A 16300-nucleotide genomic window follows, 5' to 3' on the forward strand; every position below is an offset into this window, starting at 1 on the left:
GATCTGATCCAGAATTGGGTGTGGGGAGAGCAGGGATCTGATCCAGAACCAGGCAGCAGATCAGGCACTGCAGCATGACAAGAGCTGTATCCAGCTGCTCTCAACACCCCATAGAACAGCACAGACAAAGGTTAAAAGGATCTGTTGTCATGATTAAACTTAACTGAAGATATATTTGAGGTGTGGGTAATGAACCTGCTCCCCATGAGGCAGGAGCTTTTGCATGAGTGGAAGATATAATTTTGCTTAGATATTTAAAAAAAACAAAATCCAAGCCCAAATCCCCAGTTGTTTCAGTGATATTTCCCATGCATTTCTGCTCAAGCAGTTAAAAAGAAGAAATACTAATTAAGTTTGGAAGACTTTTACATAAACCATAATCTTTATGTTACAATGGGGGGTGAAGTGTTATTCATTAACATTTTTCCTGAGGTTTTTTCACTAAAGGCCTAAGGGAAGAATCAATGCTCAAAGGTTTTTTTAGCTTCCTTTGACTTTTTAAGCCCAGGAGGTAATAAGCTAATGTTCCTTGCTTTTGTGGAGGCAAAAATGTAAAATAAAAACAATAAAATGAAAAAGAAAATGAAAAAATTTAATCCAGATAATGAAAGCAATGATAACTTCCATTCTGAAATGACAGCTAAGGAGGTAAATTATAAAATACAATTTCTTGTAATGAGTAAACAGAAATAGCTCAGCACCTCAGACAGTACTTAAGCAATGAAGTCTCAGTTGTAAACCAAAAGGAAATCAGATTTGAGTTTTTACCAGAGCAAGCAAAAGTAAAAAAACTCCAAATTTATAATTTGCTGTCATTGTGTCTCAGATATTGGCAGAGATGTCAACAGTAAAAAAACATTGTTTCCTTTAATGATGAACAGTTATCCTTAGCAGATTGGGATACACATTTCTGCCATTTTTCACTCTAAATTATAATATCAAATGCCATGACTTCTCCTTCTGATGGAGAACCTGCACAGGGATGCACAGGAGTAAAGGAGTAGTGTTACAGATCACTAAAGCCAATAACATGGAACAAGCAGTAAGAGATAAGAACACCAAAATGCATTCATGACTTAGCAAACAATATATCCCTAAAGTAACAATAAAAAAAAAAAAAAGCTTTTTGACAGGTCTGGCAAGAAAACATTTCTGAGAGAAATGTAAATATTACAGTCTTTTTTCTCCAACTCAGTAAAGCTTTTAGGCACCTTTAAAAGCAGCCACATCTTTAACTACATCTCCAATCAGCAAACCACTGAAAGTTTCCACTGACTTAACTGCTGGTCAGTGTGATGAACAGGCAAAGGGTGAAGCAAACACACGCAACATGAGCTGAAGCACTTGGCTGAATTGGAGCCACTAAATATAGCACCAGCTGCCACTCCACGTGGGAAACTGTGCCCTGCTAACACAGAAACTCTGCCTTTGAATTAGCACCTCCATCTATTTGTGAAAAATTCAGGGTTAAATGCTTGCCCCACATCGTGAACTCCAGAGAGAAGATTGACAAAGCAGGGGTGGGATAACCTTGGGCTACACAAAACACAGCTGGGCAGCTGAGCACAAAAAGCCAACATCCCAACAAGGGAGAGTCAAATCAAAGCATCAGGTTGTGTTTGAGGCTTTTATGGAAGGTTGGCAGCTTCACCCTCAATCCATCCAGTAACTATAAGGAATTGCAGTGAACCACAGAGCAGTCTGTCCATTAAAAATACACATTTTGAGAGTATGGGGAGCTTTTTTGACACTGATTGGAGGAGACTGTGCATTCAAATAATAAATGAAATCTGATTATTTTAACCAGTATAATGAGTCTTCTTGAAAACTATTTTTAGCTGATGCTGTGGTACTTCCAGATTGTTCAAGAGAGATCACTTATTCCATCTTGAAAACCTTACAAAGGCTGAAGAAGGTGCCATTGCAGGGATGAAACTGAACATCATTAAAAGGGGCCCAGAATTTTGCAAACAGTTGTTCCGGATATCATGCTCTGACTTTGCCAAGCAGCATTAAATTTGCTTTACTTGAGCAATTCCTAAAATAATAAAACCATGTTATGTTACACTTTCAAGCAGCAAAATGCTCAAGAAACTTGCTTGCTAATAGAGCCATATGATTTTATAAGAGCTGGACAAAAATGACTCATTAAAAATAATCTTGTTTCTCTTATGTTTGAACATTTTCTTAAAAAAAACTATTGCAGCATTTCAGTATTTTTGCCTAACTTAAAATTCCCTTGCTCTCTGCAAAGGTCATTATTTGTTGTATCACCTGTGGGGAAAAGCAGAATCCCATCCCTCTTGGCAGTGTCATGATTAAAAACTCCACTCCCTTGTCAATCATCTTCCCTTCAGCAGGAACAGAAGTTGCTTTAAACATATGTTTTAGCAAAAATCCCATCTTATCACTCTTCTTGTTTCACAATCTCCAACTTTTCTTCATGTTCAAGCCTAAAACTTTCCTTGATGCTTTAACTCTTCTGCTGACAGCCTTGTTTTTCAGGCTGTGTTGCTGCCACAGGCTGTCCATCTATCCTTGGACACTTCTGTCATGGTATGATACTGCTGACTCAATTCTTTCCTTTGACCCAGTATCTCCTAGACTGGCATTTCCTTCTTGCCCATCTTTAAATTTCTGAAGTCTGTCATGAAAGGGTCCCAGACCCAGTAGGAATCTCTTGGATCAATTAAGTTCCCTCTCAACTTCTTCTTCTTCTTCTTCTTCTTCTTCTTATTATTATTATTATTATTATTATTATTATTATTATTATTATTATTATTACTAGTGCTGCATACATAACTGCAATGAAATAATCTCAGAATTTAATCAAACTGAATTCTTGCTCCCACAGTGCACAGAGGGTTTTTACAATAATACTATTAATTATTAATGCATTAATTACTAATTATTAATGCATTCAGTGGCTGATAAGCTTCATTCAAACAGATTTTCATGATCACAGCATCTGACCACCATCAAGTGCTGCCTTGATTTTTAATATTCACTATGACATGTGAAACTACTCTGTGGTTTACAAGAGAAAACAAGCAGCAAAGGAGAGTCTGGTCGCAATTTATTCATCACAACAATCACACGTGCATTTTCAGTAAGATTCTGTTATAAAAATACCAAACTCTGTAATGCACAACACACCACAACTGGGTGTGAAGAGATACAGAAAATTGTCATCAAATTGTACAATAAACACGAGATATCCTGTCCCTGCTAAAATACATCATCATGAGAGAACACCTGAACCTCAGAAGCTGCTGAATGCATGTGAATTGCATCAATAAACTCCCAAATGAGCAATCTTGAAAATTTCTTCATTAAATTCTTTACCTACATGTTGCTGATGATATTAAAAATGTTTTCAATATGGTCTTCAAGTTATATTCAATAAAACAGAGACAAAGAGTGAGATTTCAAGTCAGGGCAAGGCTCACCTGGTTGCTGGCAGGGTACTGATGCGGGTGAAGAAAACAGAGGGCTCCACCTCCACGTGGAGGCCCAGGGCAAGGTTCCTGTAATATCCTTCAGCATGTCCTGGTCCACCAGAGTACTTGAAGTTCAAAATGGCTTCCAGTGTCTAGAGGAATTAAAAAGTCCTTGTTAGTTATTTTTCACTACTGTGCATTTCACAAGTTCAGTTAAATTAGGCCACAGAAGTGATTTGCAAATTTGCTTTCCTAACCCATCCTCTCTGTTATTTTGGGAAAAAAGGCAACCTAACAAATAACTGCAGCTTAGGCAAACAGTTGCCTAATCCTTTTGAAAACTAAGAAGTGCAGCACAAAGTCAGCTGGACTTCCCTTCACATAATTCCTCTCTATATGACATTCAACATCAAAAAAATTCAAAGAGGTTCTTAAAAGAGTTAGGGTTTATTAAATGCTGCACCCTTTCATACTCCTGAAAAATATTCACCACTTCACTATCTTCAAAATCAAATGGAAAAGCTTCAAAGTTTGGGAGCACATAAAGATTATACAAAGCTAAGAGAATCTGGTCTCTCAACAAGTCACTGCAAACTGACTCTCATGTCCATGAACTAACAGATTGGAACAACACCTAATTGCATGCACCTTGTCTTTGTGTTCATTTTATACGAAATGGCTGCTTAGTAAATATTAAAAATGAAGATGATTCTCTAGCATGAGCTTTATGCACTCATTGCTCTCAGCAGCACTGACCCTTTACTTCTGTGAGGAAATTTGGGGCTTTGTGTCTCTCCCCTCAATGAACAGCATGGGAGAAGCTTTCCAGAACAGTCCTCATGGCATCATCAGTGTTCCAGCTCAGAACAATCCTTTGATTGATCCAAAGAGATTATTCACCACCTCTTCTTTCAATATGTTCCTGAAATATGATTTGCTGGAAGCAAGGTGAGAATTTGGGAGATATCACTGGATTTTTCTTTCTCTTCTCAGTTTTTATTCTAGTCCTTGGGCAGCTGCTGCTGCCACATCTCAGAGCAAGGACAGAGGCAGTGCCAACCCTCCACCCTAAGATGGACACACATATAATTCTGGGGTAATACAATCACATATTATGCTGGAGCCTGTATCTGGAATGACAGATACAGGACAAACTTTCCTTAAAAGGCTTTAGAAACCACATCAATTTCACCTTTGTTTGGCTTTTAGCTCATTCTTTATAAAAAAAAAAAAAGACAAAAAATGCCAAACCTCAAGTCAACAACTTATCCAGGAAAGCAAAACTATTTATCAGACAAGCCTCAGATAGGTAAAAGCACTCTGCCTTTCAACTGAAGATTTACAAAAAAAATTTATGAGACCCGTTATTTTTTTTCATGAGCTCTAAGGAACAATCTAAGGATTTTCCAACTTACAAAAAAACCTCTTTCTGTTTGATGCCATTCTGTTTGCAAGCCTGGCTGAAGGAAAAGAAACCAAGATAGAATCATTTTCTTAAAATAACCACAATCCATTGATTTAAAGAATACCAAAATCAAGAGTTTAATGTTCTGCTGCATGTGTGCACTTAACTCTTCTGCCTATTTCCAACTTGCTTATAAGTGGACTAATTTTAATTCTTAATTTAGTTTCATTAAAATTCATGAGAGTCACCTTACAATACAAATAAAACCCTTCACTGGGCACTCTGGACATACCCATCTACTCTGTTTATGTCAATTCCTAATTTGTAGTTAATGAACTCAAGTTTATGTTATGTCAGGAGAGCTAATCAATATTAAACATAAAAATAAAAAAGCACAAACCCATTCAAAACATACTTCATCCTAATTAACCAGCTGGACCATTTCATAAAAATCAGAGCCAGGCTCTGTAAGTACAGGGATCTGACACTATTCATGTTGTAATGTGAGAATGGACTTCAATTTCAATTAGGGCATGGTGAGAACTCTGTGCATGTTCTGAATTATTGCTGTCATGCTCACAGTGTCCTGCTGGGAAAAGCTCCATGGTTCACTCTACACAGGACCATGGCACAGAGCTGCTTTAGCAGGCACAGCCCCATGTCATTACAGGTAAACAATTTCAGCTGGAAAGGTCACAGAGCATCACTGTACCTGATTCAGACTTCTTTCCATCCTAGACCAAGGAAAAACCTCTAGGAAAAAGGTTTAAAATACAACCATTATGTGCCACTGATCAGCAGGAGAGTTTAAGGGCACCATCATAATCTTGGTCCCTGTTGCAGTGAGGAATTTGTGGGAGAAATCCTGCTGGTTATGCTGTGTCTCCTGAAATCCCACTGGAGAGAATAGGGGAAAGGAAACCCAACCATCTTCTCTTAATCCAGAGAGCAGCAGGACATCCCTTCTCACCCAAAATGTAAGATCTAACTGGGCATATTAAACACAACACATTCTGAGAACTGCAGAACACACAAAACCTCTGTTCTTTCTCTGGCCATGATGATTTGCAGCAGTCTATGAATGTGCATGTGCCCACAAAAAAAAAACATCATGCAGACTTTACATCAGGACTGTAGATGGATGTGTAGGGTAGAAGCATGACTGAAGGAAATAATTATTTTTTTTCAGGACCCATCAGGTGGTTAGAGAAAGTTTTATTGCTTATGATTAATGTAATATGAACAGAAAAAAATATTTTAGGAAAACCACAACAACAATGTAATTCAATCTCCTTCAAAACCACAAAAATTACTTCACCAATAACATGAAAGATTGATTTTCTATCTCTATGGTAGGAAAAAAACAAACCCTACACTTTTATAAACCTACACATTTAAAATAATTTACCACTCTCTCCCACAGCACCTGCAGAGAATGGCCCAAATGCCACAGCCCCCAGTTTAAATAATTTTGTATCCTGACTCCTTGTTAAACCTACAGAAATCACAGCCTGAGCTGCAGAGTCTCTTTATCCTTACAAATCCCAATAGCATCCCTCAGATCTCTCCAAATTGCATCACTGCAGACTGAAAATGAGATGGCAGGGTGTCCCTGTGAACATTATTCTGCCTGCAGATGATCCATAAAAACAAAAGGGAAGAAGGAGGGAGTACACCAGGCTCTCAGAGCAGGCAGGGAAAGAAGCCTATTGATAACTGTTGAACACATCTGAAACTCAGAAACCTGTGGACTTTGGGGGATTCTTGTTTTTAAGGCAGAGGTCCATTCTGGAAACCCAACAGTAAATATTTACTGTGATGGCTTTGGCTTGATCAATTTTTTATGATTTCATTGGTCCTTCCTTTTATTGATGAAGAAAATGAAACAAAAATGTTTCTGCATCTAAGTTCCAAATGAAAGATTCTTAACCAACAGCACCCACTATCAATGACACATACCAGAAATATTCTGAAGATAAACTATCAAAAATTGCTGGTTTGGTTTCTCATGCATTTTGTCCTCAAAGTATTTTTGGCATAGAGCTGGCACTAGTTTGTTCTCTCATAATAGAATTTAAAGCAAAGTTAAAAAGGAACTGAGGTTTGATGCCACAAATGAAAAGCAAACCATTGGGCACTAAAGTTTCCTCACTCACTGGAAACAGTCAAACCCACCTGCCAACACCTGAGTGGTGACTCTGAGCAGCAACACCTTTAATACTGATTTTTAATTGTCAATTCCATTGCAATCCACAGCTCAGAGCAAGTATTTCTACTGAATTACTACCACAGTACTTCCTACGCAGAAGCAGAGAATCAAATCTAAAGAGAATTTCCATCTAATTCTACAGATTATTGCTTCTCATGCAGGAACTGGAACATTACTGAGAACAGAAAACTCTAGAACAGGCAATGACAAAAGAAATAGAGAAATGAATGGGGGAAAAGCTGTGTGAAGGGCATTTCTAGAGCTGACAAGTGAAATGTGGTGCTTAGCTCCCTCCCTCTGCTTGCTCTCAACTGAGGGATGGTTGACTGAATACCAGACTTAAGAAAATTCACCCCCCAAAAAAGTGCTCAAAGTTCTGTGTGGCAAATAACACTATTTTAGCTCAAGAATTTGTCTTAGACCAAGAGCATATTAAGGAGATATAAATCAAGCATATAAGGGCCCACCTGCAGAGATGTAATCATTAGATGCTCTATGTAAAGGAAAATATAACTTCCATAGAAGAACACAAAGCACCAGCTTAATTTAATAATAGCAACTGTCATAATCAGACCCTTTTTTAAAGAAAAAATCCTTCAATATATGAAAAGCATTTAAAATATCATTTTCTGAAAAAAAATAAATTAAAAAACAAGTTGTAAAAAAGCTTTTAAAAACTGTTCAACAGAAAAATTAGAAATAATCAGCAAAGAAACCACCAACAGTGAGAATGACACACAGTGCATGAATTAGTACTCAGGAAACTCAAATGTATAATAATGTATTGTAAATGAGTAAACAATAAAATATTCATTTACTTTCCTCATTTCTGATGAAAATTACTTTTATACATCTTAATTTGGGGGTTTGCAAAATTTACCAGCTTGGAAACAGTTGGTCAGAAGCTCCTGGGTAGAATTCCTACATCACTTATATTGCTTGGTCAATTTATTTTGTTATTCTTTGCTTCTTTATCACTAAACAATTTTACTGGCAATAATTGACTTTATCCCTGTGTGTATCTTGCTACTGAAAGAACCAGAAGATTCTGCTGTTGTTATATTTTTTTTTCTTGGAGTATTCCATCACCCCATATCCTCTCTTTGTGTGTAAGAGAGCCAAGCAGTATTTTGTCCTCGATTCTTTTCCAAACGCAAACATAATTTTTGAACTATTAGTGGTGTTTTCCGTAATTAAATTAACAAACCATAATTTGTGAGCGAGGCTCACATACATTGGGTTTGCAGGTCTTTTCTAAATTCCCTTAGTATAGTAAAAATGGCACTAAGTAGATCTCAGAACCTGATAGAAAAGGAAATGTCAGTGCTACAGGCACTCGAGCTCCTGAGGAACTGCAGATGCTGACTGCAATGACTAAAGAACTACCAGACTATAGCACTACAGACTCCTTAAATTTGTAACACTTAAAAACTAAAATTAAGGGAAAAAACAAATCACAATGAAGACCAGACTCAAAACAATACAAATTCAGAACACAATCTTTCCATTTGAGCTTATGAATGGCTTCTAGAACACAATTCCCATTAATGAGTATAATCTCTTATGAGATTAAGGCTTAAAATTTGAAAAATAATTTATTCTAGGTGTGTAACCTTCAAGTACACCTTTCTTTAGAAGAAAAAATACAGATTATTTGCCTAACTGTAAACATGATTTATTCTCAAATCCAGTTCTGATCCTTATCTTCTTCTCACCCAAATTCCCAATAGCAGCACTGGTTCCACACATTCCTGAGTGTTCAGCCATTTTTTATTACTTTAGCCCCTTTTCTCACCTGTTGCCTTTGTGTTTTCTGCTTTGGGTGTGGGATTTTTTCCTTAAACTTACTATAAACCTCAATTTGGTTAAGTTCTCTCTGCCTCCCTCCCTCATTCTTCTTCTCTGACCATTCCACTCCCATACTCAACTCTGACCAACAATCAGTAAAATCCTCATCAGTAAAAAAAAAGAGAAATAAAAATGTGCTACTTCATCAGATCCATCTCACAAAAGGCACCAGAGGATCTGTCTCAACAAAATCAATTTCTCCATTTCTGCTACTGTGTGGAATGCTTAAAATCTTTAAAGAGCTTTGTGTAAATAAACCATGGATCAGGAATTTCAGCTGCCTATCTGTAACTAATTAAATGATCTGGCAGTAACAAAGATAAAGTGAGTTTCTCCAATTAACCACTCTTTTCAGGGACAGCAGGTGACCCTGGCAATGTTCAAGCTCCTGACAACAGCAGAGATGGCCCCAAAAATGTGCTGTACTGGATCAGCTTCAGAAAGGTCCAGTCCTGCAAGCTGCGAGCTTTTAATCCAAGCATGTGGGATATGCTGGTCCAGCAACACATTTCAGACACAAACACAGGGTATGGGACACAGCTGAATCTTTTTCCTTAAGGAAAAGGCCAAAAAGGGAACATTGGGAAGGAGATGGAGATGCCTAAATAGCTGAAACCAAGGAAGATGAGACTCAAATACATCAAGCCTCCACTTTGTACGATTTGTGAACACAAGGACTGTGTCTATGTTTAGCACTGAGCTCAAATCTCAGTCCTGGCATTTGGAAATGCACACAGCTCTGCCTATTTATTCATCTGGCTATCAAAATTAATAGATTAGCATTTTCTTGAGCTTTATTTACAATGGTCTAACAAAGTAACACCTGTTAATAACACCTGTTACTTTTGCTTCTTCCTCTCATCACTGAGTCTACAGCCCATGGTTCCATGTGGTAACCTGACAAAGAATAAAATCTGTATTGAAAAAGATGCTTAAAGGATGATTTAAAAGACTGAGGCTTAACAACACTGTTGGGAGAAGCAAGTGGTGCTTCTATGTCCATGGGCTGAATATCCTCCTGCCCACTTGTTCTTGGGAGGATAAAAGGAAAAAAAAAACCAAAAAAACAAAACCACTCCCACACTTAAAAAGGAAAAGCAGACACACTTCTGGCTGCCTTCAAGTTCTATAATTCTCCTTGGGAGGACAAAAATCTCCAATATAATAGGAAAAAAAATCATCCAGTTAAATGACAGTAGCATCATGTCTTTATTCATCCCCAAGGAAAGAACAGCACTGCTGGAATCTGTGGTTTTGGGATACACACAACTCCTTAGCATGGAGTCTCTGGATCCAAATCTTGCTGCTGAGCTCAGTCCTGAAGTACTTGATCTTGATATCCTCAAAGTTTCTTACCTGCAAGGATTCACACTCAGACCTTCCTTTACTTGAAATGCTGGTATTGAAAGGACATTTGGGAGGAGAAGAAGAGTTTAGCAGTTGTTATGAGGAGACTTTACAAGACTTTACACCTCACAAGGGTTAATTCAAGGTGAGTATTATTTCAAAATTGAAAACAATTTCTCTCTAATTCTAAGTTCTCTCTGATGTCTTTATTGTCTAAGGAAGCCCAAGAAAGGTCCATGTAAAAAATGAAAATAAGAATTAGAACACCTCAACAAGTATTTATGGAGTTTTCTGCCTGTAGAAAACACTACCTCATTATTATTTTTTAAAAAGGGAAATTATATAATAAATTGAATTTTTACATTAAAATAATTGGTGGGATAAGTGTATGGCAATATCATGGAATCTTAGATTCACTGAGCTTGGAAAAGACTTCCAAGACCACTGAGTCCAACCATGGACTTGAGATTGGCAGCAAGAGATCCATTTGCTTCACAGAAAGAAATTTATTCATTGCACTCTCACTGGACAGTATCAGTGTCTTCACTCATGGCTAACTTGTCTGATTTTCTGATACACAAAATGTCTTTTATGGTTTTTTGCATTTTCATAGATCATATGACTGTCCTCTTTTTTTTGCTAAAACATAAATCCTGTGTTTTTAAAGAGAAATTAAGCACACAAGGAAGCACCTATACTTTCCTTTGCATGCCAATCCTGAAGCAAATCTGAATCCACTGGAATACTTCATTGATCAAGGTAGAATTCCTAACTTTCCCCAAGCAAGAAAAGGAGACTCTCCCTGCAGATATTGTTCCTTACAGCACCAAACAGTGCAGTAATAGATAGCAGGAGCCCTGATACATGCATTATAAAAAGGATATGCATATGTAATGATCTTGTAGTGCATATGTAGTCATTCTCCTGGACCCAACTGCAGCATGCACTCTCCATGCTAATTTTTCTCTTTGTATTCCATTAAAAATACACATGGCAACTACAAAAGCCAGGATAAAATTCTTAACAACTGATTAAGCAATTAAATAAATTGTGCCTCTGCAGCAAGTCAGACCTTTACATGTACAAATACAAACAAAGCCCACATTGTCACTCCTGTTGAGCTTCTCTACCAGTCTAACACACAATTAAATGTAATTTTTTGCACCAGTGTTAACCAGGTGACTTTACACACCTGGTTTAGTGAAGGAAGTGCCCACTGTGTGGGGCTCTGCTGCAGCGTTACTCAAGTGCCCCCAGCGCACACACACGGACTTTCAGCAGCAATTCTGCACCACAGCAGAGTTTATGGAGTTCATCCATCCACATTTCTGTCTAGTTAAACCCCTGAACAATGAAAGTGCTGCATCTCTTAGTAAAAATAGCACAATGGCAATGACAAGTAGCTGAAGCTAAATATAGCTCCTGCAGGCATATGCTGGGAATTAAATAGTACATTTTACCCCTCCCCAATCCTAAATCAGTAAGCTTCAACAAGGAATCTCTAGTGAATACACACAGGAGCTCAATAAATCCCCCTTAAGCTTACAAGGCATATTCTGAATCTGTGCAGGCTAAAAATAGCCATGTTTATAATGAGAATGGAGATGTGAGCAGAATAATATTAAGTTTAAAGGCAGGCCTGGTGTAGTCATTCCGCATTAACAAATAGGGTGAATCAAAGGTCGCTCTGACAAACAGATACACAGGCTGACAGATAAAATATAATATCCAGCAATCTTGTACTGAAGAGCATTCATCTCTCATTAAACTCTGCACTTCCTAATTGACTATTGCAGCCACACATTCACAAGTGATTTTGTGTGCATTTTTTAACTGGAATACAAGTTGTTAGTTCCTAGAGACAGAAGACAGGAATACACAGCATAATTCCCCTGGACAATATTCCCTCCTAGAGTTTCAATGCCCTCTGGAAATATTCAGGAAATACATAATTCTTTTTGTTGTATTAATCACAGAATTCTGCCTTCTTTAATTAAAGACAAATTGCATCCAGACCTCCTGGGTCCCACTATTGCAGCTGGATGCCCAAGGGGCTGATGCCCATTCTCAGCTGCCTCAGAGGTTTTACCTCCCTCAGCTTGGGTCCCTAGCACTGCTGACCACAGCTATCACAGCATCTTGCTCTTGGCTGAGATACAGATGAGAGATTAAAAATAATTTAAACAGAAGTAACTTTTATGTGTAACATTCCCATGGAGAGTTTTCCGTCTGCTGACACTAAACTGCAGAATCTGTTAGAAAAATGTGCTAGGGAACAAGACAGCCCTGCATGCTGGTCTTGGAGGCTGAGAAGGAATGGAGGGACAAGTCAGAACACACGTTCCTTAAAAGCTTCTCTGATTCTGAAATCACAGAATCACAGAATGGCACCAGTTGGAAGTGACCTTAGAGACCATCTCATTCCAACCCCCCTGGCATGGGGGGACACCTTCCACTAAACCTTTTTGCTCAGAGCCCCATCCAGTTTGGCCTGGAACACTTCTGGGATGGGCCAGCCACCGTTTCTCTGGGCAACCTGTACCAGGGCCTCACCATCCTCATAGTAAAAGATGCTTTTGCTTTTATCTTAACCAAGCCTACTCTCTTTCAGTTTGAAGCCAGGCCCTTGCAGTCTCTCTGCACCTTTCCTTTTGGCTCCCTACAGGTACTGGAAGGCCACAATGAAGTCATCCCAAAGCTGTCTCTTTTCCAGGCTGAATAATCCCAGTTCTCAGCCTTTCCTCACAGCAGAGCTGCTCCATCCCTCCAATCATCTTGGTGCTTCCTCTGGCCTTGCTCCAACAGCTCCATGGCCTTCCTGTGCTGGGACCCCAGAGCTGGACACAGCACTGCAGGTGGGGTCTGACTGGAGCAGAGGGGAACAACCCCCTCCCTTGACCAGCTGCCCACACTGCTTTGGATAAATCCTGCCCTGAATCTGAAGCAGCAAGGTAGGAAGAGAGAATAAATGGAGGGACACAGGTTGATGAAGAAATCATCAGAGATACACATATCCTTCCAAGGGGAAATTTATCTGTGTTGAGATCACCTGGTTCTCCCAGCAATGGCTAAGAACATGCTGGGTGTCCAGCAGCACCACTGCATGTATTTCCTCACTGAAACTTGCTCATTTCACCCTCTAGTCAGAGTCCTGGCAGATCCCTTCTCACTAAAGGCACACCGTGGTGAGAGGTGGAACCAAGATATGGGCATAACAAAGATACATCTCCAGCATAAAAACCCCACATCTCATGAAACCAAAAACGAAATAACATAAACCCAGTCACAACTCAGACAGAACTTCAGGAAAAAACAGAAGAAAGTGCTGAAGAAGTGACTGCCCAGCTGGGACTGATGCCTCTGCTCAGTGCTGGTGCTTATTCACAGGCAGGTCCCCTCTCACTCAGAGAGAGCACAGGGCTTTCATTAATGGCTCTATACCACACCTTGCTGCTCAGCAAACAAGCATTACCTCTCAGAAAATATTCTCAGTTTACCAAGTGAGACTTTTAAAAAGTTCTACAAAACTGCTAAAGTCTGCAAACATGAGGGTGAGTCCTCCTCCAACCTTCCCACCAAAGCAACACCACGAATCCTGAATAGGCTCATATGCAACAACCTCAAGTCCCTGGGTAACATCACAAAGTTATTCAGTTTTGTTTTTTATGCCAGATATTTCTATACTGTTTCACTCTTCCTCAACACAGTCCTTCCCTGTTCCTTCTTCTTCCACCATGCCCTTTGTGAGAAAAGAGGGTAAGATTGCACACAAACAGAGGTAAAGAAAAAACTTCTTGGTTTGTTCTCTGTTCCATTACTTTCTAATATTCTATTCCTAATATTCTACTTGCCTTTGTAGAGCATGTCATGCTTCTAAGATCTCTACCCTGCACTGCAAAGGTTGAATTAATTCAGAGTCCATCGCTGTGCATTTGGAATTAAGACTCCACCTTCTTCATGTGCATTAACTTCACCATGCACAGTGCTGATCTTCACCTCAAATTTTAACAACCCACCCCTGCTGCAGGGTAAGCCTGTAACCCTGAGAGCTGCTTTTCATGTGTGCTAACTTTGATGATCTTTGGCACATTCCTAATCACCCTAATGCCCAGATCCTTTATGAGCAAGCACAGGCACAACACAATCGCAGGGAATTGGGCAGGAGACCACCCTGCAGTGTGTAAAAGGGCCACTTATCCCACCTTGAACCAGCTCAGCTCAGGATGGGACCTTCACTTTCATCTCACAGCACACCCACCTCTCTCAAAGAGCTTTTTGTCAGTCTCTGGGAGTGTTTTAGGAGCAATATCAATGATTCCCTCTTTGTTCAGGAGCTTTGAACAAGCTTCAAAGAACTCGGGCAGATTTACTTCCATGATGCTGCCCTTCATTAAGAAAACCCATTTCAACAGTACCCCAACATATGTACTTTATAATTAACTCTGCAGTTTCATTTCTGGTTTTACCATATTTACCAACAGTAAGTGTAAAGTAACTGCTAATTGCTCTGCTTCTCCAATGGCAACATACAGCTTAACTTGTCAAAGTTACAAACTTGTGAACCACCAGAGAATCTGAAAATAATATTTCAGACTAAGAAGGAAGAATCACATGCCCTCCCCTTATGGGCTTAAGGTCTTACACAGGTCCAGAGTTTCTGTTTTACATCACAGAGATCCATCCCATACAAATAATTTCATGTAGGTATCAAATCCACTCACTGTTCAAAACACTCTTGAAGAACCCAGCTCCCTTGACATTATAAAAAAATTATACTCACAACCTGAAACATAAAAATCCTCCTCTTCAATAAGTTAAGTATCTTTAAAAGAAATAATGCATCCAGCAAATCAGAAAAACAAATTCAATTATATAAAATATTCTTGGAACTGATCTGATTTTTACATGAGAGCTCTTTGGAATTCTTGGTTTAAACAATCCTCGTTTTTTCAGGAATTCCTCTGATTAGAAGGGATAAGCCCAATTAGTGAATTTTCAAAAGCAGAATCAAATGAAGAAAGGGGCTTTAAAAGAGGAATGCTTGAACAACTTAATCTATAGATCTGTTTATTCAGCACAGACATTAACACATAAATATGAGAGACTGAGCACTTCAGATTTTTCAGCTGCTACTTGGGTTGGAAACAGATGCTCCAGTAGCACAGTCACTTTTAAAATCAGTAAAGTTACTGAGCTAAATTTATCAGTGATTTAATGAGTTTAATATGGAATGAATAGTGCAAATTCCTACTCAATACAATGATCAAAACCAACAGAATAAGAAAATAGTGAAATTAGTTTTTAAGAACTAAGACTTCAGAAATTAAATCTGTCTTCTAGTCTGGCTAGAAATGCCAGTTCTTTGAGTTGCAGAACAGCAACACTTTCCATACTAATGTAATCTTTCTTCTTTCCCTGGGCAGGCTCTTTGAAAGTCCATCTGCCAAGCAAGCAAGCCTTCAGTCACACCATTAAAACACACTCAGTGCTCCTATAAACTCACTGTATGTGATTCCCTCAAAACTTTCCCCTCAGGTCAGGGAATCTGGACTTAGTTCTTCAGTAAACATAAGAAAAATAATTGCAGGTATGAATCAGACATAAATATGATATTAAAATTAATTTCCACTCTTTGCTGACCCCATTTTGGCAAAATTCAGCCAGGTGGACACAGCCTGTGCTGGCTGGCTCCAGTCACACCTGCACTGAGGATTCCTGAAGGCTGAGAATACACCTTCAATTCTGTGATGTGACCAAAAAAACAGACAAATTTTCCAGAGACAAAGGTCACAAAACAAACGAGAGGTGTAACAAAATGCTCTCTCAGAAATATAGATTTATGAAGGACTTGTCAGTGACAATTTGATGGGTCTGAAGCAAGTGTTTGTTGCTGATTTTGGAGCATGAGCTCAGACAATACTTGAACCATTCCTGGTTTTCAAGCTGCCACTACTGACACATCTGTATTCTTCACACAGTTCAATAATGCTTTAAAAATAACTGATTGTCATACAAATGGGAGGCAGGCAGGGAGGAAGGCAGGGAGGAAGG

At 38.8% G+C, this 16300-nt stretch overlaps 1 protein-coding gene across 5 annotated transcripts in view; it reads right to left on the bottom strand.

The window, feature by feature from the left end:
- The window catches only part of TRAPPC9 (trafficking protein particle complex 9), a 444786-nt gene that overhangs the window by 294306 nt on the left and 134180 nt on the right, over positions 1–16300 (bottom strand). For all 5 annotated transcript variants that reach the window (XM_015618282.1, XM_015618287.2, XM_015618284.2 and 2 more), the window contains one exon: positions 3450–3592. In XM_015618282.1, coding sequence (XP_015473768.1) covers positions 3450–3592 — 143 coding nt within the window. The remainder of the gene's footprint in view (positions 1–3449; positions 3593–16300) is intronic.

Source organism: Parus major, chromosome 2 (assembly GCF_001522545.3).
Source record: "Parus major isolate Abel chromosome 2, Parus_major1.1, whole genome shotgun sequence".
NCBI lineage: Eukaryota > Metazoa > Chordata > Aves > Passeriformes > Paridae > Parus > Parus major.